This window comes from Erithacus rubecula (genome assembly GCF_903797595.1).
Source record: "Erithacus rubecula genome assembly, chromosome: 5".
NCBI lineage: Eukaryota > Metazoa > Chordata > Aves > Passeriformes > Muscicapidae > Erithacus > Erithacus rubecula.
Window position 1 is genome coordinate 67126138 of NC_136687.1, and position 23522 is coordinate 67149659.

General features: G+C 52.9%; 2 protein-coding genes across 7 annotated transcripts in view; one reads left to right on the forward strand and one right to left on the reverse strand.

The window, feature by feature from the left end:
* SEPTIN11 (septin 11) overlaps nucleotides 1-21887 on the reverse strand; it is a 46293-nt gene extending 24406 nt beyond the window's left edge. For 2 of the 6 annotated variants that reach the window (XM_079306008.1, XM_079306007.1), the window contains exon 1: nucleotides 15582-15723. In XM_079306008.1, coding sequence (XP_079162134.1) covers nucleotides 15582-15608 — 27 coding nt within the window. In that variant the 5' untranslated portion in view covers nucleotides 15609-15723. Of the gene's footprint in view, nucleotides 1-15581; nucleotides 15724-16644; nucleotides 16822-17337; nucleotides 17432-17832; nucleotides 17913-21694 lie in introns of those variants that run through there. The other 4 variants (XM_079306006.1, XM_079306005.1, XM_079306004.1 and 1 more) reach the window with 4 other exon arrangements.
* On the forward strand, nucleotides 17957-21264 carry SOWAHB (sosondowah ankyrin repeat domain family member B; the record flags this gene model as incomplete). The annotated part of the gene is made up of 2 exons (XM_079306321.1): nucleotides 17957-20987; nucleotides 21095-21264. The coding sequence occupies exons 1-2, from the start codon at nucleotides 19364-19366 to the stop codon at nucleotides 21262-21264; spliced, it is 1794 nt and encodes a 597-aa protein (XP_079162447.1). The 5' UTR covers nucleotides 17957-19363.
* Nucleotides 21888-23522: the final 1635 nt, after the last annotated feature.

The window sequence follows — 23522 nt, forward strand, 5'->3', positions numbered from 1 at the left end:
CCCTTTTTCTCTCAACAGGGAGACAGACCCCTGTGGAAGGCATGCTCTTATTCTGTACATTAATGTGTCAACCAAGCCGTGGAGATTTGTGCCTTCCTCCCTGCCATCAACCCAGCAGTGACTCACTGCTGCAGCTATGGTCCCCGAGGGATGTACTGCAGGAAACCATCCTGATCTTCCTGGATAAAAGCTGGCAGCAGCTGCAGCTGCTTAGGGACACTCAGCTCCTCCTCAGCAGGGCCCAGCCCTCCAGCAATGCCTACCACAATACAAGGAGCCAGGTCTCTACTCCCACCAACAGGGAATACTCTCAGCAGCCATGACACAGTTGGGTCCCTTGAGCGTTAAACAGGGAGGGCACAGGGAACACAAAAAGGCTCTCCCTGAATATGCTGGATTTTCCTTTTCATCCCCAAGCATCAGGATGGCAGAAAAGGTTATTTTATGGGAAGAAGGCTGGAAACAACTTGACCAACAAAGCTCTGGGCAGCAGCAGCTGGGGAAGGGCAGGTGTGGGATTTGCTCTGCAGATAAAAACTCGTGGGTCTGGGGAACCACCAGCCAAAGCCCCGACCCAAGAGCCCCCAAGCCCCCCCAGCAGGGATGCACAGGGATGGGGAGCACAGGCCCACCTGCAGCACTCAGTAACTCTCCTGGTGTCCAGGGCCAGCCCCTGGCACGGGCAAGGACAGCTGCCTGCACCCAGCCAGCAGGCAGGGGGAAGAGAGGAGAGGGAGCTGCTGACATTGGCAAGGGGCTGGAACTCAGCAGGAGCTGGAGGGAAAAGGATACAGTCACATTCTTCTGCAAAGAGGGAAGTCAGCAAAATCTGACAATTCAGAAGGGGAGGCAGAGAGTGGGAATGAGCATTTGTCTTCAGGCAAAATATTTGGCTAAAGGTCAGCACAAGCTCAGAGCACTCAGTTCCATGTATGCCAAAAACTGACATAAAAGACATTTTCCTCCACAGGTTTCCAAAAACCACAGGTCTTTCTATTTGGAGGAAAAGTGACTAATGCTTCTAACAGCCTCTGATGTCACAAACTGCTAACCAGCAAAAGAAAAAAAAAAAAAGCTGGACTTTGGGGATGATAAGGACCATATGTGCATTCCAGCAAGGCTTGTAAACTCACTGAAGGGAAAAAAAAATAAAAAAGGAGAGAGGAAGGAAGGGAAAAAAAATAATGTGACAAACAAGAATGAAGACCATCCAAAGGCAGAGCCCAATGAGAACCAGATGCTCTCTGCTTCTCTGGCCAATCTCTCTCCTGACAGGAGGATGATGTGCAGTTGCCTCTGACCACCAGTGTGAGGCTGAGGGAATAAAATGGGAGCTGCTGCTCATGGCAGGGAAAGGCAAACCCAGCCCTCCCAGCCATTCATTCCCTCAGCCAGGCACAGCAGAGACAGCTGCAGGTTCCTCCAGGTGAGCCTGAAGCTGCACAGTGACACAACAGCCAGATCAGGCTGTGACTCCAGGACTCAGACTGGAGAGTGTGGCACCTCAAGAGTTAAAGTAAGTCAGAATCCAGCTGGGAGACAGCAGGAGGGCACGTTGCTGTATGGCCAGCAGAAATCCTTTCCTCTCTTTCAGCTCTTTGCCCTTTTCCAGCCTGCTGGCTGCACAGTCCCACACCACCAGTGACAGAGATACAGTCCAGCAAGGCAGCAGGGAGGAAAAACCCAACAGCCATTTCCTTCTGTCATGCACTTAAAATAGCCTGAAACAGCTGCACCAGGGCTGTTCAGTCACTGGATCCATGCTTGGCTCAAAGCTGGAGGCACACCAACCATGGGACCCAACACAGAGGGAAGGGTGCTACACCAGCTCCATGAGATTCCAGTTACACCCACTGACAGGAGGCAGCTCTCTGGGACACTGCCCCCAGCCACAAAAAGGGACAATTAACACAAACCTGGCAGCAGAGCCAGGTTTTACTCCAACCTTCCCCAGGCTTCCACCAGCTCCAGTCCAGGCAGGGCTGTGCACACAGCCAGAACAGAAGAGGGATTCTGAGAAGGGAAGGCAGCCCAAAGGGCTTGCTTACAAAGCTGTAACAAGGCAGCACTGTTCCAATACCTGACTCAATTAAGGGCTGCTGGGACACAAAAAGCAGCAGCTTCCCTTGAGGTGGTGAAGGCACAGCCCAGCAGGGCTGCCTCCCAGTTCCTTAACCCCATGTGTTCCTTCCTGAAAAGCTGCAGCCATGCATCAAGGGCACGTTTTGTCAGCTCCTATTCAGCAAGCCCCAGGGCTGGAAGGTGCCCCACATCGTGCTCTGGATAATTAATCATCCTGGGACTCACAAGCAGGATCCATGCTGGTCCTGTGCCTGTCAAAGCTTCAGGACATTTATTTACCACTTCTCTGGATGCTGTTCTCAAGAGTTCAGATTTCTCACAGTAGCTGTGTTCACACCTAAATCCTGAGGTGACACAGATGGACACACACACATGGCTTATCCCATGCCCAGGTACCACAGCAGTGAGTATAAATGGGTCCTAACTTCAAACTAATTCAACACCCAGCTCCTTGAAAAATCCCTGCCAGGGTTTTTAGAGTCCAAACAAGTGATAGATACACACAGGAATTCTCCAGGGAAACTTTACTGGTCCAGCATTACCAAGGAAGTGTCAACCCAGTATCACCTGGATTGAAAAGAGTTGGCTCAGACCAGCTCTTAAATTCATATGCAATATGTACATGCATATAGAGCAGTAAGGTTTTTAAGTCAAAGGCCAGAGAAAACATCTTGGGTTTGGCTAAGTCCAGAATTATCAATCTCACCAGCAACAGGTACACTTGGGTGTGATTCTGACCAAGTAACCAGAAAACAGCAAAGCAAGAGAACCAGCTTTGAATGAACTCATGGCATGGTCTAATACACTGAGTGTTGAGTCACAGCCTCACATCTGCTTCAGAAAGGGAAACAGAACACACAGAGCCCCTTATGGCACACAGAGCTCTTCCAGGGCACCACAGAAATCCTTTAATGTGAATAAGAAAAGGTCAGCAATCAATAAATATTGAAAATTACAAATACTGTCTGCCTTAGCACACACTTTTTCATTTTCAGCAAGAATGGAAGTGGAATTAAGGTGGACTGAATCTGCATGCAGAGGAAAAGGCAAAAAAGGTTTACTCAATTATTTGGCTGACAGTTTTGGAAATACTAGTCCAACTGACTCAAAGCAACAAAGTTCCCCATTAGCCTTCAGTAAGTCCTGATTTTCCTGCCTTAAACAGGGGAAGCCAACACTAAAATTTTTATGAATAGGAGCAATTCTATATTCCAACTGAATTACTTCCTTCCCTCCGCCTCACTAATTCCAAATTTTTGTGGTTACCTTGAAAGACCATGTTTTGTCTTTCCAAAAAACTTCACTGGCCAGAGCTCCTCCAGAGAAAAGGACATCTGACCCAGGTCTGCAGCACAGCCATAACTCTGGGACTGTGAGGAGATGGGACCTGAAGGCCACCCCACAGCAGCTTTTTTATCCTCCTCGTGTTTTGCTGCACTAGTAACTGCTGCAGAACTTCATAAACTCATGGCTAAATAAACATTTATGGCACCAGAAGAAAGGATTAACTCTCTACTCACAAGGAATCCAAGGATTAGCTTGACAGCTCCAATTTTTGAGTAGGAGCAGAGACAAACCTTTCATTCCAGAGATTTAAACCAACTCCCAGAAGTGAAGGATGTGACAGAACAAGTCCCTGCCACAGCACAGCCAAACTCTCTCCAGCAGCTGACCATCCCTGTCCTTTCCAGAACATCCTCAGCCTCCCTGCAAACACACCAGCAGAAATCCAAATCCCATGTGCCATCCAAAGGCAGCTCTGGCAGCACCATCACCCCACAAGAGAGATGAGCCTGGGAACTCCATCCAGTGGGGAAGGATCTCCCTCTAAATTTTCCAAACACCTCTATAACCGAGGCAGCAATTCCTGGTGTAGAAAATTCAAAATGTCACAGGTGCAGTTGGGGTTCTCCTGTGAAGGCAAGGAGGCCACAGCTGGGATGGGTGCAGCAGCTCCTGAGCTGTGTGAGCACAGCTTCCAGCCCAGGGCTGGATCCTGGCAAGGGGCAGCGTGCACAGTGCTGGCAAACAGCCACGTCACAGCATTTCCAGCAGGTTTAGAGCAGATTTAGTGCTGTAATCCTAATAACGCAAATAAAGTCAGATGAAAAACTGGCATAAGCTGCTGCATGTGAAAAACCTCCCCACATCCCCCTCCATCAGTGGCTGTAACTAAAGCACAAGCCTGTACAGTCACCCTTTTCCTCCTTCCTCACTGCAAGGGCTTTGCAGGTCCCAGTGACACCCCAGGTCCCCTTGTGTCAGCAGGTTCAGATGCTTCCAGCCCCTGAACCTTCAGCAAATAGTGGTATCCATAAACTTAGCTTTTGCTGGTGAACAATTTTTCTTTCTGCTCTACAAAAAGGGACATACACAGCTCAAACAAACTAACAAAAAAAATAAAACAGAAAAACCAACCAAAACAACAAGAACAGTGTCTAAATGTACAGTACAAGGAAATAAGCAAGAGGAAAATATTTTCCTTTTGGCCGTTGCTAAGTTTCATTAACACTAACTATTATTTGAATATCTACATGTAGAAAACAACAATTCCTAAAGCAAAGTACTAACAGTCTTTCTATACACAAACCTACATTGGTGACTATGTTCCACAAGGTAATTAAATGCATCCTGTAACAATAAAATTATCTTTGGACTTGGAAATAATTCCAAGGACTTGATCCAAAACCTAGTACCAACCCTGTGTTTGGTGTGTTCCCCCCACTTTAGTTCCAGACCAGACTTCCCCTAGCTGCTGCTTCTTCCCAAGTTCTGCATCCCAACAAAGTCTCTGGCAGAGCTGCACGTTCACGGGCTGTTAGTAAAACCAGAGCTCAGAGATGTTTTCAGCTCTGCCACTGAGGAGGGATGAGCAGAGAGCAGATCAACCACAATTAGTGGGAGGCAGGCAGGGATCCTAAAAGGCTTCCCATCCGCATTCCAAGGCTCCAAACACCTTTGTGAGCCGGCCCTTTGGCTTCTGGGATGGCAGGCATCCTCGGGCTGCCCAGTGTCGCGACAGTTTAATTAAAAGCAGGAGCCTGACGAGCTGCAAAGAGGCCTGGAGTGCTGCAGGTGCCCATGAAAGCGCCCGACTGCAGCTCCCGAGCCAGGGGATGGGGCTGTAGTGGGACCCAGCTGCCCTGGAGCTGCAAGATCAAGTGATCTGGCACATGCCCAAACAGTCCAGTCACCTGGAACAAGGAAACTGTCCTCCCAAATGACAAAGATGCTGCCTGGGAAAAGCCTGTGCCTAAAAACATCTCCCTGTGCTGCTCCCCACTTCTTGTTTGTGTATGCAGCAGACACGTATTTAATGCATTTCTGCTGCCTGGAGAGCCCAGCACTGCTCTGCACAAGGGCCAGGCTTTAGGAGCTAAGTGGGACACTTCCAAACATTACCCTGCACTAATCCAATGTTATTTTTCCCACAGCAGCCCGCCGCTCACAAGACCATTGGCAGAGGTTTGCAAACCACTGGCATTCACCCACATTCTCTGGAATCGTCCTCTTCCAAATTCATAAATTATTCCATACACAAGCTGCTGCAACAACCATTAGCTGTTGGAGCAGTCCTGCTAGAAGGTTAAACTGGAGCCAGTATCCACCCCCACAGACTAATTAATGTTGGCCACCACATTCTGCTTCCAGTGTCCACCCCAGTCATGTTTGCACTTCGGAGGGAAAGCAGAGGCAAGTTGGATTCAGATGCAACTCTAATTTCTGCCCTCCTGTCAAGACTTGTGCTGTAGGAACCCACTGCTTGTAACAGGGCAGCGTTAAACGAAACCCACACTTGCAGTGTTACTCTCCCTTACACCCCAAAAGCAAACAGACTGAATTCCCTGGAGTACTATGCTTCTGGACAGCCCAGCTGCTCAGATTTCTCCAGAACAGTCAAGCTAACCAATCCAAACTCTTGCAACCTTATGAGTGCAGCTGATACATATTGCACTGCTCTTGGTTGAAATCCACAGCTCAAGGACAGCTTCTGGAACGGAACATTTTGCAAGGCTGTTTCTCTGAATAACAACAATAAGGAAGAGGATTTGCCATTAGCTGGCACTTCCCGTGGTTACTTTGCACCGTAGCTTTTTGTGATGGCAGCACTCAGATTTCTCACCCCCTTTTTCCCTGTTAGCAGCAGGACAGGCAGTAGGGCAGGTCAGGTACCCCTGCATTGGCAAAGCCCTGGGCTGTCAGCCTGGCTCACAGCACAGAGCACACAGAACACAGCTCACAGCTCAGTGTGAGCCCCGTGGAGCCAGAGTGGCTGTGACAGACGAGCAGCCCAGCCGTGCACACCCGATAGAGCAGGTAAATCCTGTCACAAACCCATGCACCAAACCTAAGGACTCGGGAAGACAAACACAGCCCAAGGCAAACGAAGCCTGCTCCAGGCAAGCCCTTCCTGCAGAGGTCTAGGGAAGATCAGCTCACATCAAGAGCTCCTTGCTCTGACATGCTCTGTAACTCCGAGTGCTGCAGACCTATCCCAAATCTGGGCCACAATTCCCATGTGCGGTGCACGTTTTTGCCCTTGGCTCCAGTTATTTAATGAGATTCCAAAGCCAGGGATCTGCTGCTGCATATTCCCGATCAAGATTGCAGTCTCCACCTCCACGTTGCTCAAAGCAGGAGGTGATGCACGAAGCCACAGGCAGCCCTGCCTGGGTTGCTCATACCCCAGAGCAGCTGGGGTCTGACAGATACATAAATACCTGCTGAGGAAGTTGGGAAGCCTTCAAAGAGCAAGGCTAATGCCCAGCTCTCCCTCCCACGGCTGTCCAGAAGGAGCTGAGTCTGTACATGCAGCCCAAGAGGCTGTGCCTGCACCTGGCCAGCAGCACATGCCCACCCCAGCAATCAGTGAGGCTGGAGCTGCCCTCCCTCGGGAGCTTGGTGTCTTCATTCCCATTTGCTCAGGTCACTCAGTAGCCCCCGAGGGTGCCAACTGGAGCATAAACCTCAAGAGCAGGCTCACACAACCTTCCTACTCACACAGTACCCAGGAGGATGGCACACATCCATCTCCATCCTCCTTCTCTCCACCCAGCACCACTGAACCCTAAATGCTGGGCCACTGTCCTCTGCAAGGCACAGCCCAAAAACGGGAACAGAAGGCTCCAGCCCCAAGCAGCTCCCAGTTGCCAAGACCTTTCAGCACACACAGCTCAGAAAATGATACTTTCACCGCAGTGGATGCTGACAACATCCACACACCCTTCCCTTGGGACTCCTTACCGTGGGTTTTACATGGGGACCAACCACCTACTTCATGCCAGAAACATTTTCTAGCCCGCGTGAACTTTATAGTTCCCTTCAAACTGAAACCAGGACAGCACATAAACTGTATCACAGCTAGCCTGGATTTATACTTCTGGCTTTCTGGCTCAACCCACTGGAAGAAATCATCAGGTTACTTGGTTAGGCTATGAAAATCCTGCTTTCCTCAGGTTGTATCAAAATCTTGTAAAGCTCATCCCACTGGAAAAAAAATTGCTTTGCCGAGCTCCATTCCTGGCAAAGCCAAACCTAGAGGAAATGTAGCCGTGTGCAGTAACAGACAGGAGTCACATGGCAACCCACAATTTCAAATAATGTTTTGTTTAAGCAACAAAACACCTCTGGCTTTGTGTTTAAATGGTTCTGGCCTACACCAGACAAATTAAGTATCTCTGAGGAATGCTCTATGTGAAAATTGCCCTCAATGGCATTCACACAAACCCAGAGAAACAAGGTCAGAGTTACTCACACTGCTCACCTTTAAACCCTTCCTCCTTATTGTTACCTCTCCTTGAACACACAACTTGCATATTACCCTATTTGAATAGTTATTTTCTTGAAGGCAGTTTTAATTAAAGCATTAATCTGGTCATGCCTCTGTGCCACGGGAGTTCACTCGATTTGGTGCAACAGGGCGAGGTCTGCAGAGGTGACTCTGGTGTGCTATTAACTCACTGATGGCACCTCACAAAACAAGGGAGGGAATTATCTCACACCGAGACAAGGGCGTTTGCCCAACACCACACACCAAACCAGAGACCAAAACACCCAAAACACCCAAAGCAGCCGCAGCACGGCAGCCACACAAACCCTAAAGCCGCGTGGCTCTGGTAATCACTGCCCTAATCATTAATAATCGCCCACTCCACACGCTGCCGAGCAGGAATGCTTTCAGCCGGGTGAATATTCACTACCTGGAAACACACAGCCGAGGTCCCCTGACAGCACTGCTCAATCACATCGCAGACACTGAATCGTTCCAATTGTTCACTGACCATCAACTGCCCCTCCCAGAAGGGGAGGCACTTCTCTCAAAAGTTCTTTATTCTTTTACTTTCAGCCAGGTTCTTTGTAATGCAGAGCATCAGGAGAGCCTACCACAGCTTAGCTGAAGAGCTGCCCCACAGCCCAAGTCCACATTTCTTCCATGAAAGCTCTCCCCAAAAGAGCTCCCGGATCTGGTGCCACTTTTTGTGTCCACTGGACAGCAGGGACTTGTGCTGCAATCACCAAACCCTTCCCTCTCCCAGAAGAGTGAACCAGGCCTGGGAGAAAGGCAGGAGCACGTCAGGGCTCACTCCAAGATGGAAAGATTTAAAGGAGCAGGGGGAGAAAAGAACTGACATAAATTAGGTCAAAAGCTCCTGAAAAATGCCAGTTACTTTATATATAGTGACAGCACTCTGATATCTTTTAATCTCAGCTTGCCATTGTCAGGTATTAGCTGAAATTCCCTGCTTTTGCTCTGGCTGCCATATTAAAGTGCCATGTATTTAATATTAATGAGGCAGATGAAACAGGATGAGACTAGACTGGCATTTTCTGTTATAAAAGACAGCTTGTGGCAGAAAAACATTCATTTAAAAGCACTAGGGATTTCTCTTGGCTTAGAAATTACATACAAGATACAGGAAACCAATGAAACCCCTTTCAAATGTAATGAAAAATCCTGATCTTCTGATTCTATAGGCTAACAGAGGCATAATGGTTGACTGGTAGTTTCTTCTGCTAAGAAAACCCCATTAGCAGGGAGTTACCTGCCCAGAGTTATGGGAAGCTCTAGATAAACTGCTGAAACAAGATTTGAAAAATGATTTCCCCCCACCCCAGTGTCCATACCCTCGTGCTTACACTCAGGCAAAAAAATCTCAGAACTCTGACTGCCCAGAAAAGCAAAGTACAATGAGGCCTGCCATAGGCCAACTCAGACATGAAACAGATCTGGAGGAGGAAAAGGCAGCAGCCAATGGATGTGGTGATGAAGTGGTGTGATTTGTCACCAGACGAAACCACAAAATCCCTGCTCCTCTTGGGGCCTTGACATGAAGATTTGAGGGCTGTGCATATGTTCAGTCCCAGATGGCTGCATTAAGCCTTATAATCACTCCCAGCATTTACCTGCTCGCAGTATGACAACCTAATCTTTGCACTGTAAAAGCTCACAATAAATGAGTACTGCTCCCAATTATTTAATTCAACAGTTTGTGACAATACTAGTCGTGACACCTCCAACTAGGAACAAAACAACAACAAAGACTATTGAAATAACATGAGCCATGCTGTTTCTGTGTTTATTCCACAGATATACAAGAATTTTAATCCTACCAATTAAAACTAAAGGAGACAGCAGAGAAAAGTAAAATCTTTAACCAGAGATGAAGCAAGAAAAGGAAAATCCAACTACATTTATGCACAACCTCTTTACTGGCAGCCCTGTACATTTCCTAGACACATCCAGGCAATGTGGGGGAATCCATGTTCCTGCAGGGAGATGCCAGGAATGAGTCTCAGCCATAAGCTGGTACCTTCACCTTTCCAGGCTGCAAGTTTCTAATTTCCAAGCTAGTCTGTTGCCTGCCAAATTTTATCCTAGAAGAATTATGCCAGGACCATCAGCCTGGCATAGTTCATTCATCTGAAAGCTGCCAAAAGCTTCCAGGCTGACCCAGATCAGAGGAGAAAGGTGCACATGGGGCTGAAGGGAGATGATCTGTGTGTGTCAAACACAAAGATGTGTCTGTGGCTACAGGTGGGACGCTCTCTCTGGAAGGCTAAAGGCAGCTCTGCAGTTCCACCTCTGCTGCTCACACTGCTGTACTCCCTGTGAACCTCTCTCCCTGCTGCTCTGTGGAGCCACAAGCTCACAGGGTCACCAAACAAACCATCTCCCCAACCTGAGCCTTTCACTTTCTCTACAGACAAAACCACAGCTGCCACCACCAGACTATCAGAAACTTAATTCAAGCCAAGTTCACGTGCCTACACAAAGCACTTTGCACACTTGGTGCATTCAGCACCAAGTAAGTTCTGTTGAGCCTTTTGCCTGCACAAGATGTTGCAATATGTATTTCACTGTGCACTCAGGGAAGTCACCAGTGAAATACCCAGACTAGCAGAACACCTTCTGCCCAGATCCACAGACAGCCCCAAACAGCCCAGCAAGACATTTAAAAATATCCCGCCAGGAGTCAAAACAGCTCCTCACTTCCACACCCACCACGTGAGAGAGGTTAATACAACTCCTGAATGAAAGACATCAGAGGCATGCAGATTTCCAGGAACAATTTATATTAGAACTAGTGCTGTGCACAGGAATCAGTTCTCAGTTCTCAGGAGCCGCTGGCAAAGCGGGGGCAACAACCAAGGCAAAACCAAAGTGTTTCTAAACTGAGTCTTTTTCTATTAGCTTGTGCCAAGTATTCATGAGCAGATCTGGTAAAGAAATAACCCACAATTATAGCACTTCAATAACATATTTCCAGCAGCTAGATCCCATCTGAAAATAAACCCAGAAACAGAAAATCTAATTAGGCAACAGAAAGATCTGAAGAAGCTGTAAGCTCAGATGGAAGAAAGCATCAGCTCCTCGCAACAGGAGCAGAGCTGTCTTTGACAGCACCTTATGTGATATGCTACTACAGAAAACAAAAACCTTAAGTCTGCAGGAAAAGATGCAGTTTCTTCCTGTTTTCAGGCACTTCAAGAGCTCTAATTGCAAATTCAGATCCTAAGCCTGTGTCACCAAAAACACGGGCACAGCCTGTATTTTTAAGTAAGGAGTCCCAAAGATAGCTCGACTCATAAATCACAGAGCTCAGCAAAATAACTGTACTAGCAGGGAAAGGCAGTAATGGCCATTGGACTACAGCTCGTGCCAACAGAGCAGCACTTGGATGGGATGAGCAGTGCACTCCAGAGAGGCAGAAAACTTCCAGAAAGGCAGGGAGCTGCTGAAGGAAAACCACAGGGAGCTGTTCTTCCTTCTTGTGGCACTTCCTTCAGCACCTCGTGCACGGCCAAGTGGACCTTGCCTACACCCACATCACCATCTTGTTCACGCCCAAGCTGTGGACAGGAACAGCTCTGGGAACAAAGTCCTGACCCACATGTGTCTAAACCAGGCACCATGGTGCACAGCACAGGGCAAGGCATCCAGACTGAAGGAAGCAGCCAAGAAGGAGCATCTCCTACTCCCACTGCAGGGTGGACACAAACAATGGCATCCACCCCAGGGAGCAAGAACAACACTAGGGGTAAATTTCTGTTAGTGCTGCTGCTAGCTGAGAGAGCCAGACCCCAGAGCTGGTTCTGTGTCTGCTCCAGAGCCTCCTCCAGCAGCAGCACTGAGCTCTCCCCGTGCCGTGCTGTTTGTCTGAACCATTATCACGCATCGCTTACTCCAGTGGGCTGCAGAGCTGCTCACAGAGCTGGAAGTGAAGGCAGCTCCACAGTGCACCTAAAAAAAGCTACCACTACTATTGGGAGGCTTTTCTTGTTTATTTTTACATCACCTGGCTGCATCCAACTGTTCTAGGCTGAAGCTGCTTCAGTATCTTTTCCTGAAAGAGCCCCTGCAGCTCACAGGACCAAAGCCTAGAGCCAAACCACGCCAAGGGCAAGGCTGGATGAAGCTGCAGCATTTGCCAAGCCAAGAGCAGACCCTGTGCCCTTGGATCTCTCCTGCCAAGCAAGCACTGAGCAGTCCCATGCCCCCAGAATCACCTCAAAGAGCCTCAGAAAGGCCATGAGAGAAGCAAGAACCCTCAGATGGCTGCAGAGTGGACAGTCCCAGAAAAGCTCTCTCTCTCAGGGGCTGCACATCAAACATGCCTCAGCTTCTGAGTATTTTATTTCTCAGATTCATGCTGCTTACCTAATCAATCCCCATAATTATTTTAGGGCCCTTACTCAGGCACTAAAATTGTTTCCCCATCATCTTACCTATCCAAAGCAAGGACTTTCCAAGTATCTCCATCACGTCCTGACTCCAGCTCAGCTCATTCACACTGCAAAAGCTGGAGGTCCTGAGAGTGTGGCGGGCTGGACACACAACCTGCCCTGTGACAGAGGCTGTGCTGAAATAAAAGCAAGGAGGAGGCAGGTTCCCACCATTGTTAACATCAACAGGAGCAGCAAGAATTGTCTGAAAGAATTTCCTACAGCAAACAAGGCACCGAGGTGAATAAAGGAAATAAAAAGGGTCACAAACTAAAACACAGCCCTGTGTGCACCACCCAGGGCTGCTTCCATGGTGCAGGCCAGGCCCAAAAGTACACCCACAGCACCCCCACGTTCATGGTGAGGAGTCTGCAGCCCTGCAAACCTGGGGTAAAAGCTTGGGACACCCCCTTCCCTGGTGCCCATCTCTGGTCCCAAGGCAGTGGTCACAGTGGCCCTGTGGCACACAGCAGCACACATGGATGTGGCTCTGCAAAGGTGCTGACCCCAGGGGGTGCCAGCAAATCTGCTGCTCAAGGGTAAAGCACAGAGGCCTCAGCCCCACTCTACCTTCCCACCTCCCTCTCCTTCCTCCCCTCCATGGAAACCAGCAGTCTCTCATTATCAAGTATTTTTAAAACAGACTGAAGAATAAGAATACACTGTGCTGTTTTAATCTCTCAGATAATGTTTCCTATGGTTCCCATGCAAAATCTGCATTCCAGCTCCATTTTCCCTCAGTTTTTGTTAGATTTGGAGAGGGGGATACACCGATGTATACTCTTGAACATGAGCCTCACTCCTGTAACACGATCAAGCTCTGGTTCTGTATACATTTAGGATAAACACATAAAGAGAAGGGTAGACAGGCCAGAGACCTCTTCCACTCTCTGATCTACTAAGAAACCATCCACCACTGGTCAAGATGCTGGGAATTAATCCAAGAGGAAGAAAAGCATCCCCTATCCAGCACATCTCAACAGCTTCCAGACTGGAAGTGGCTTATCTGCCACTGAGCCCAGATGACCACAGCATCCCCTCAGCCTGGGGCATGCTGCAGCACAGGCATGGCTTTCATCAGCTGAGAGCTCCCAGGGCAGCTCCCAGCACCCATCCTGAAAAAACTTTGCTTATGCATGCCCTTACATTTGCAAGCCGAGATCAGTCTCCATTAAGCCAAACGAAATTACAGGCAGCACATTACACATGTGCCTTCACATCTGTGGGATCAGGGCCTTGCAAAGAAAGCAGCCCATCCTACCAAAACACGCCCTGCTCGGCTACAATTAAACACAGGCACTTCAGAGCAGTTTGCTGAAGTTATTTTTTATGCATACTTTTACAATTAACATAATGTCATTTCCTGCCAGGATGTAAAAGGTTGTGACTCAGGAATGTTATCATCATTTTAACTCCAACTGACTCGCTTTTGGTTTCATTCCTTTGCTTTTTTTCTCCCCTCCTTCCTTTAATTCTCCCTCCAACAAGATGCACGCCACTCACAGCTCCACTTAATCATATTTTTTCACCAGCCTTGCTCTAACATATAATTAACTATTCCTTCCAACTCCCTGCCACCCTCCCAGCAGCACAGCAGCAGCATGCAAAGTGGGAGCAGAAAGGATTAGATAAGGAGGTACACAAGAGAGAACATCCCCAACACGTCCTGATTGCCAGCCCACTGTCCTTTCTTCTCTTATCACCCCAAGGTACAACGACTCCCTTGCCCAAAAAGCACAGATTCCCGAGGATGGAGGGAGGGTCTGCCCTCGCTGCCTGCGAGGAAGCCGAGCACCCTCCTCCCTCCCTCTTCCTCACACACACCGAGGGATGCTTTATCTGCACTCGGTCCCACCGGACTGCACCCGGCAGAACACTGACAAGAATTTGGTTTAACTGGTGCAAAACCCTCTGCGGATGCTGTTCTGGGATGGCCCGTGGACTTGGATTAACCAAAACAACCCGAGAGTCTCGGCAGCAGCACCGGTTTAACTTAGTAACAAAAAAAGAGCGCCAAACACATCCACAAGAACAAACAGCAATCACGTCTTGCAATAAGCCACGTTCCTGAGCCTATTCATGCTGCAAAGTTGCCGCTCCACACAAAGCCAAAAGGCTCTGCTTGGCAATACCCTTCAGCTTGCCCTAAAAAAACATCTGAAGCCGTGATTTCAATGCATAGTCTTACACTGAAAGACAAACTTCAATTTCCAAACACGCTTTAGACCTTAAGATCAAGGAAACATTTCAGAAGCAGCTTTACAAATGGCTGGTATAATTTATAGGTATTCTGTTAAGAAACACCAGCTCTTATTTTGCTTAGTAGCTTAACTTCCCCACCTCCAGTAACACCATTAACCCCATCTCCATACATTTGCTTTGCCACATCAGAGGAACCGTACCGCCCCGCAGATCCATAAGCACACAATAAACGCTAAAAGAAACTCGTCTCATCCTGGTCACATCTTGAACGCAGACCATTTTCCTATTTTGAGAGGGAGCCACATTCAAGCCCTCCACTCGTGGGCAACTTCTGTTACTCCCAAGCACTGAAAAAGTTACCGGGAAGTCGGTCAAGTCTCTCCCTCCCCTGGCCGACGACGCACAAAAGTGCATTCAGTCTGGTCACGGTGCTTCCATTCACGTTTCTGCAAGCTGGATGCAAGAGAAACTCCCTTTTCTTTTTCGGCACTAGCTGTTAGCTTTTGTGGGTTTGGGGTTTTTTTCACTTTCTCCCTGTGAGGGGGAAATCTTTTGTCTTTCTCAACGCGAACCACCACATCCCCAGAGGAACGGTCACGCTGGAAAACGCGGCACACGCGTGCCCCTCGGAAGAACTCCATGCCGGGACTGCCGAGCCTCGCCCGCCGCAGCCGCCCGGGGACCGCGGGCAGTCCCGCCCGCGGCTGCCCACCCGCACGGGGCGCAGCCCTTCCCGCTCCCCGCTGTCCCCACCGCGGCAAGCACCGGCACCGGAGCGCAGCCCGGGACCGGCCCCGCCGCGTCCCCGCGCCCGCGGGGCTCCGGGAGCAGCGCCGCCGCCGCCGCCGCCACGGCCCCGCCGCGATCACGAGCCGCGGCCCCAAACCGCGGCCAACAAAAGTTTGGCGCGAGCTCCCCCGGCCCCGGGAGGGGTCAGAGGCGGCGCCCCGCAGCCCCCCGCGGGCACCGCACCCTCCACCCCGGCGCGGCATCCGCGGCACCGCGCCCCCGCAGCCCCCGCAGCGCCCGGGCGCTGCCCCGCGCCGCCCCCGCTCCCCCCCGGCCCCGCGCACCGCCGGTCTGCCCACGGCCACGGCCATCGCGCTGCGGAGCTCTGCGCTGCGCCGCCGCCCGCCGCCTCTGCGCTGCCTGCTAGCGCTGCAACATGGCCACCCGGCGGGGAGGGCCCATGCGCAATGCAAAGGGGCCGGGCGGCGAGGCGGGACCCCCCCGGCCCTCCCCCGGGGCCGCCGGGCAGCGCGGGCGGGCGGGCGGCGCCGCCCCGCCGTTAGGGGAGCCCCGAAAGGCGGCGGGAGCCCGGGGGGCTGCGGCGGTGCCCGGCCGTGACCCACTAATCCTGTCCTGCACACGCCCCCCACGCCGGGCCGCGGGCACCCGACCCCTTAACCCCGCAGGGTCTCTATCGCCCACCCTGGCAGCCCCGCGGCGGAGCGCACAGACACTTCTGCTCCAGCCTTGCAGAGAGACGCACAAGCAAGCCAACAGCAAGGTCCTCCTGCCAGCAGTTAGGTGAAGAAGTACAAGGATTCGGCAAAGAGGCGTTTCTAACAGGGAGGCACACAGGAGCCCTTAACTCCGTTGTGTAACATCACAGAGGACAAAACCTGCCACCTCACTCCTCTTGTTTCTCCGAGCACTTCTCTTCTGTCACGCACATACACACACACCGTTTTTCGACACACTTGGTATGCGGAACAGCAGCCACGGCGGTCAGTTGCTCTCCCACTCCACTAAATGATTTCCAGGGATGAAGAGAAGCATAGCTGGCTCCTCGCTGCTCTAGCTGGCAAACACGTAACATCCTGGTGTTGAGCATGACATCCCCTCACCTAAAAAGGGAGAGTCTTAGGACTGAGCTCAACGTGCCTGCTTGCAAATCTTTGACCAAAGTGGTGAAGAAAGTGCCCTGCATTGCTTTGTGAAACTTACATCCCCAAAGGGCTACAGAAGACAAGAGACCCTATTTGCTGCACGCTGAATTATGGACGCACCAGAGCTATCCTCATATGTGAACATCCACAGAATCAAAAGGAAAAAGCCAGCAGAATAAAAGCTGAGAGCACAAGGAAATGACCCGGGCTAGTCATAAGCAGATAGAGCTCCGCATACACTTACCTTTTGTAGCCCCTTTGATGTCAAGCTTGTAACTTTTTCCTCCAAAAGCCATTTCTGTTCAGCTACGTAGTAACACATGTCTGTTTGAGGAGGGCTACACAGTCCAAGTAGCTCCTTCCGGCAGCTTTTATGACTGTGTTTTAAAGACCTCAGGAGCTGGTTTTGGAGAGTGGTCTCCCCCAGCTGCTCCTGCATCCCCACCCTGAACCAGAAGCAGTGGAAATGCACTACCTGCTGAAGATCTGTAGCTGGGCAGTGCCCTCAGCTGGGCACAGGTGCAGCCCTCAGCAGCAAAGCTGGTGACATCCAAGGGTGTCTACCAGGAACATCCTGCAAGCATAGCTGATGCGGTGCTTTTATCACTCTACGCTGTGAGGCGTTAATGCCAATATCCGAGGGAGGATTCCGTATTCAGTATTAGACTCATTGCTGCTCTTGTAGCAAATTCCTCCTGCACACACAGCTCCAGGTGAGGAGGTGCTGAGCCAGCCTGCACCGGGAAATGCACCTGGGCCAGTGCAGCCTCTAGTGGAAACCTGGTGATGCTAACCAAAGAGCTGCCCTCGTGGCACCTGTGGGTGAGGCAGACACAGCTTCTCCTCGTCTGGATTAGAGATGCATGATACTCCTGCATCAGCATAACTCAACCAACACGAAAATCTCCCGCGCCCACAAAACCTTGGTGTGACTCACCGTGTCCTTCCTTGGCCCGGGGCTGGGAGAGCTGTGGCCGAGTTTCCTCCGTGATACCCATGCACGTACACCCTCCTGGGTATGGCTGTCCCTGCTGAAAGAGCAGGGGGAGGAGAACATCAGCACAAAGAAATGTTCTGCAATCTTCCCACATCTCAGCTAGCACAGTTCCCTGCAACCCCCAGCGTTCAGCACCTCGTTCCTCCAAGTTTTGTGCCTGTTGGCAACGAATCAATACCTGGGCAAAGGGAATAGCCAGCCCCTCATGCTAGAGACCCCACGGGAACTGTTCCAATGTTTCCAAAGTTGGCCATCAGAGCAAAAAAGGGGCTGTAATGCCCTTTTGTGTCATTGCAGGGCAATTTGTCAGTTAAACGGGATGAGAAGACACACACGCAGACACTGAAGTTTGGTAACTTCCCTCCCGTTTAAAGACAAACACGAGTACAGAGCTCCCTAAAGGCAACATCTTCAGGGACAACAACATAAACCTACAAGACTAAGTGGTGGGCTTTATTTTTTTCCTTTAATGTTGAAGTAGTGCTCGATCCTGCCTCCATGTTGTGATTAGTTCTACTCAGTGCTCACTCGAATTTCACCCAAAAAAACTAAAAGATCTCACCCAAAGAGAGTGAGCCATTCTGAAGAGCCCTGCCCACAACCCAAAGTGACCAACTTGCAGACAGGGTAAATCACTGGATGATAAGGGGAAACAAGAGTCTCTTTAAGCCTCTCAGCATGAAGTGGGTGATGAAGCAAGCCCAGGTAGAAGGGCTATACCTTTCCTTGCCTGCCTGCAGCATTACACCCCTTTAAACCCAAAATGTGTTTTTCAGCCCAGGCTGTAAGGGGAATCTGCCCCTAAACCAAAGGGAGCTCTGGCATGTACCTACAAAGGGCATTAACCCTGTCACAGCCAAATGGGTCACAGCCAGTGGGATACCAAGGAAAGCCTCCTCCTTAAGCCTTGGTTCATTAAGCCAAGGCAACACTTCCCATAGTAGTGTTTGCCACTGTTGTTTATTGGGTTTTTTAATCTTCACAATCTACCTTCCTTTCTTATTTGTGATCACAGTTACAACCATTATGCTCCTCCATTCATTTCCTCTCAGTCGCTTGAGCTGAGAGCACGCTGCTAACAAATGCTGTTGTGACTGCAATCCAGGGCTCCTCAGAAGAGGAGGGAGAAATGTATTCATGCCTTGCAGAACAGCACCAAAGCAATGCACAAAGTGATAAAATGCTAAAATGCCTTATCCTCTCCCCAGCCCCTGCACCCCACACAGATGAGCACTGCTGATGGGATCTAGCTTGTACACAGCATCTATTGCAATCTCTACCCGTGGTTTGGAGGGCTGCACACACTTCTGGGTTTGCAGCAGGCTGGAGGATATTCCAGCTGCTTACATGACAGGCAGCTAAAAATATTTATGGATAGCCGGGAGCCTGCAGCAGAGATGGCTTCTGAAGTGTGACTTAGGGCCTGATCCAGACCTCTTTAAATCCAGGGAGCCTGCACTGAGCTCAGTGCCTTCATTCTCTGACTGCAAGACAGAAAATCCAGCACACCTTCTCTGCCACACTCTCTACCCACCATTCAGTCCCCAAAGTGCTTGGGGCCCGGGCTGTCATTGGTTTGGTGTGCACAGGGCACACTGATCTTACCTGTCCCTCTCAGCTGTTATGTACACACCTGTGGTAACAGCATGGGCAGTGCAGAACAAAGCGAGATCCCCACAACAGTACAAGGTTTGAGTTTTAGATGAGATGAGGTGAGATATGATTTCAGGCTGCAGACACTCTTGGTATTAGGTGTGTGGTTGTCGTACATGGGTACAATCCCATACACTTGTAATAGCAGCTACCCCAAACCACAGCACATCTGTGAATCTTTACTGTCAGTTTTCCTAAGTCACTGAACCACAGAGCAGTTCAGGTTGGGAGGCACCTCTGGTGTTTAGGTGAGCCGTGGAGCACTGAATGTCCCTGAGGATGGAGACCTACCCTCTCCAGCCAACCTGTTCCCATGGCTGACCACCCTCAATATAAAATAGTTTTTCCTCACACACAAATGGAGTTCCCTGCATTTCAATCTGTGCCTATCGTCTCCTGTCCGTTCATGGACACAATGACTGATAAGCAGCTCCCTGGTCTCACTGCCCGCCAGCAAAGAACTCTCACACTTTTCAGCTCCTCCCGCCCCATTAGCCTGCATCTCTCCGTCGATGTCACGTCTCCTCAGCGCTGTCGCCCCTCCACGGGCCGCCACCCCGGGCAAAGGCGACCGTGGGGTGGCGGCCCGGCCGCGGAGGAGGAGGCGGAGAGGCCCGGCGCGGCAGGAGGCGGGTTTCCCCGCCGCACCTGGGCGCAGCGCCGAGCACCGAGGCACCGCAGGAGCACCGACAGCCGGCCGGCGCGGAGCATGGCGCGGGAGCTGAGCCAGGAGGCTGTGCTGGACTTCCTCTGGGCGGCCGGGGGGCGAGCCCCCAACACGGCGCTGCTCCGACACTTCCAGCGCTTCCTCCGCGACCCGGCGCTGACGGAGCAGCAGCGGCGGGAGCGCCGCGAGTACTTCAAGAGCCTCGTCAACTCCCTGGCCACCGTCCACCCCGCCGCCGCCCCCGGCGCCTCCAAGGACATCGTCCTCCGCCGCAGGTACCGCGACCTCCTCGATGAGGAGCTGCCGCCGCCGGAGGAGCAGCGGGAGCAGGAGGAGGAGGAAAAGAAGGGGCCGCCGCCGGCCCGAAGCGACCCCGAGGGGCGGCGCGGCCCCCGCGGGGAGGCGGCAGAGCAGGGGCGGCCCGGCGGGGCGGGGGGCTGCTCGGCCCGGGGCCGCGGCGGGCCGTGCTGCGAGTGCCGCCGGGCGCGCCGCGCTGCCGCCGCCGCCGCCGCCGCTGCCGCTGTCCCCGCGCCGGGGCCCGGGCCCCCGGCCGCCCCCCGGCCGCCCCGCTGCCGCTCCCCGCCGCCCCCGCCGCAGCCCCCGCCGTACCGGAGCCAGCCGCTGTCCGCGGGCGCCTGGCCGCTCCGCCCCGCCGGCACAGCGTGGCCCCGGCCCCCGGCGCTGCCGTCGGGTCCCGGGGCGCTGTCCCCCGCTGCGCCGCCCCGCTCCCTGTCCCCGCCGCCGCCTGCCACAGCGTCCCGCTCCCGGACGCCACCGCTGCCGCCCGTGCAGAAGCCGCCTCCCTACAGGTTTCCTCAGCCCCCCGAGATGCTGCCTCCCTACAGGTTGCCTCAGCCCCGATCTCCGCCGCAGCCCGCGACCGGGCTGCTCTTTCTGAAGGCGCCACGGCCCTCGACAAGCCCGGGGAGGCGACCCCACGCCGGACGCAGCCAGTCCCCGCCGCTGCCATCGGGCCCCAGGGCGCTGTCCCCCCGCGACTTGCCCCCATCCCGATCCTTGCCGCTGCTGTCCGCCCCGGAGGTGCTGCCCCTGTCCCGTTCTCTGCAGGCACTCCCTGCCAGCCCCTCCTCATCGCCACTGCTTTTACCGGGCTCCGAGGCGCTCGCTTCCACCAGGCTGCCCCCATCGCAGTCCAGGTCCCTGCAGCAGCTCCCCACCAGACCATCCCCAGACTTGCCGAGGGGATCCAGGGGGCTGGCCCCCAAGGGATCAGCCCAGCCTCAAGTCCTGCGGCTGTACCCGTCTCAAAGTCTGACTCTGCCCTCAGGTCCTGGGATCCTGCGCCCCAGCAGGTCCCCCCCACCCCAATCGCTGCCACAGTCCGCCACTCTCCCATCCGCATCCCGCTCCCTGCAGCCGCCCCTCGCCAGGTCACCCCCACGCCAGTCCCTGCTGCCAGCACAGGGCCCCGCAGTGCCCCCAGCCGCAGAGAGCCAGCCCCCAGCCCCGCTGCCAGTTTTCCGGAGCATCAGGTGCCAGCTCGCCCTGTCGGAGGCGCAGGGCGCCGCTCCCTCTGTGCACGATGACTGCGGGCGGCAGCCCCGCTCCCTGCTCGCCAAGAGCTCCCCCAGGAACGCCGCAAGCCGGGGACCCCTGGTGCCGCTGGCACAGCGGGAGCACGCCTGGCTGGTGGCGATGTCCGCGGGCTGCTGGGCTCAGCTGCGGGGGCTCTTTCTGGAAGAGCCCGAGCTGGCCCTGCACAGGGACTTCATCTCAGGCTTCACGGTGCTGCACTGGCTGGCCAAGCACGGCGACGGGCCGGGCCTGCAGGAGCTGGCGGCGGCGGCGCGGCAGGCCGGGCTGGCCCTGGACGTGGACGCCCGCTCGGGCTGCGGGTACACGCCGCTGCACCTGGCTGCCATACACGGCCACCAGCTTGTCATCAAGGTGCTGGTGCTGCAGCTCGGCTGCCAGGTGCAGGTGCGGGACGGCAGCGGGCGCCGGCCCTGGGAGTACCTGGGCAGCTCCACCTCGGGGGAGATCTGGCAGCTCCTGGAGGCCCCCCGTGGCACAATCATGTTCCCCACGCAGCCCCTGGCCCGCAGTGTCTCCTCTGCCAGCAAGGTCTCTCCGTCCACCGGCAGGGCAGCGCTGCCCGCCTGCCTCCGGGTGCCGCTCGGCCGTGGGGCGGTGTCCCACCAACCCGGCAGCGACAGTGACTGACTGAGCAGCTCCCTGGCATCCCCGGCCAGCGGAGACGGGGCCTTGGTGGCCACCCTGCGATGGGAAGCCTCGCAGGCAGAACCAAAGCTGTGAAACACACCGAACCTACTGAAGAATACACTTTTAAATTATTCTAATGAACTGTTGCCTGAGCCTCTCTGCCCTGCCTCCCGTTTCTTGTTTTTCTCTGGGCAAAAGGATGCAGTAACTCTGCTGGAAGCAGGAAGAACCCTCGGCAGCCAAGTCCTCTGCAGCCCCCAGGGCCAGTACCAGCTGCTGGGTGCAGCCATGACCACCAGCATTAGTGGGACCATGGCTTTGCAGTGAGACTCAAGTCTGGCCCCAACCAGGGTAGAGCACTTGCTTTTGCTGACAGTGACTGATTGTTGTTGGTCCTGGGGTTTGCAAAACACTTGTTTACACCGCCTAAATTGTGCGGAGTAGTAAAACTCCATCCCTTTTTAATCCCAGCAGATTAAGGATGAGTCCCTCTTTTAAAAATGCAGCTGATCAAGATCCAGCCTTGCAGCCAGAGCGCTCAGAGAGCTGAGGCTGTGGCAGAGGCCCAGCAGGGAAGGGCGTTTCCCAGGCCACCTTGCCCACCGGCCCATGCTGAAAGGAATGCAGGGCAGCAGCACAGCCCCGCTCCCCTGCCCAGCAGCATCCCTGCTGCTCTCTCTTTCCTGCACCTCCAGTTGCTCTCCTCACACCACAGCACTAGGAAGTGGTACCTTTGGTGTGGCCACAGCCCTGTTCCCAGCCCCGGGACAGAAAGCATTGTGGCAGGATTCTGCACTGGGCAGAAGAGGAGCTGTGCTGCAGTACAGGTCCCAGCCTTGCAGAGGGAAGCCAGGGTCATAAGCAGAGCTGCATTTTCCCAGAGATGCCAGCCCTACATTGCCTGTTAGGTGTTTATGTGATGGGGACAGGTGGAACTGGGGGGTCAAGTACAATCAAGAGATGTCCAGTGGAATAATTCCTCACAGTTTACAAAAAACCAACTGTCTTTAGAAATCTCACTGGACTGTGTGGATCCTATAATGCACTCTGCTCCATGTTGCACCTAATCTGCCTCTGCCCTAGACCTTCTATGGAGGCAGGAAGAGAGCTAAGATCCATGAGACAGGGATCCAGTGCTGCCAGGTGACCCCAGGTGTAGCAGCAGTGAAACTGTGGCTGCTGTCTCAGCCCCAGTGGGAGGCTTTGGAGCACAGCAGGGCAGCAGTGGGAGTGCTCACAGTTTGAGGCATGAGTGTGAAGGGCTGCAGTTTCGGGGAGGAACAGGAACGAGGGCAGCAGAACCTGACCCTTGCATAACGCGCGTGCCAGGGAATGCCTCGAGTCCTTGCCCAAGCACTAATTGAGGTCCCTGCTTTGCTCGGGGTTTATTTCAGGGAGGAACTCCTTCCTGCACAAGGGAAGCTACTCTGCCTACCTCTGGGGCCACAGAACTTTGTGGCATTCTCCCAGCCTGTTTTTCTCCTCTAACAGGGGAAAGAGTTCAGTAAACCAAAGCAATGTCCTGCCAATGATCATTCCTCTCTGAGATGACAACACAAGAAAGAAATTCATAAGAAATTCAGTCACTGGCATGAGAACATGGAGGGTTCTCCAGGACCCA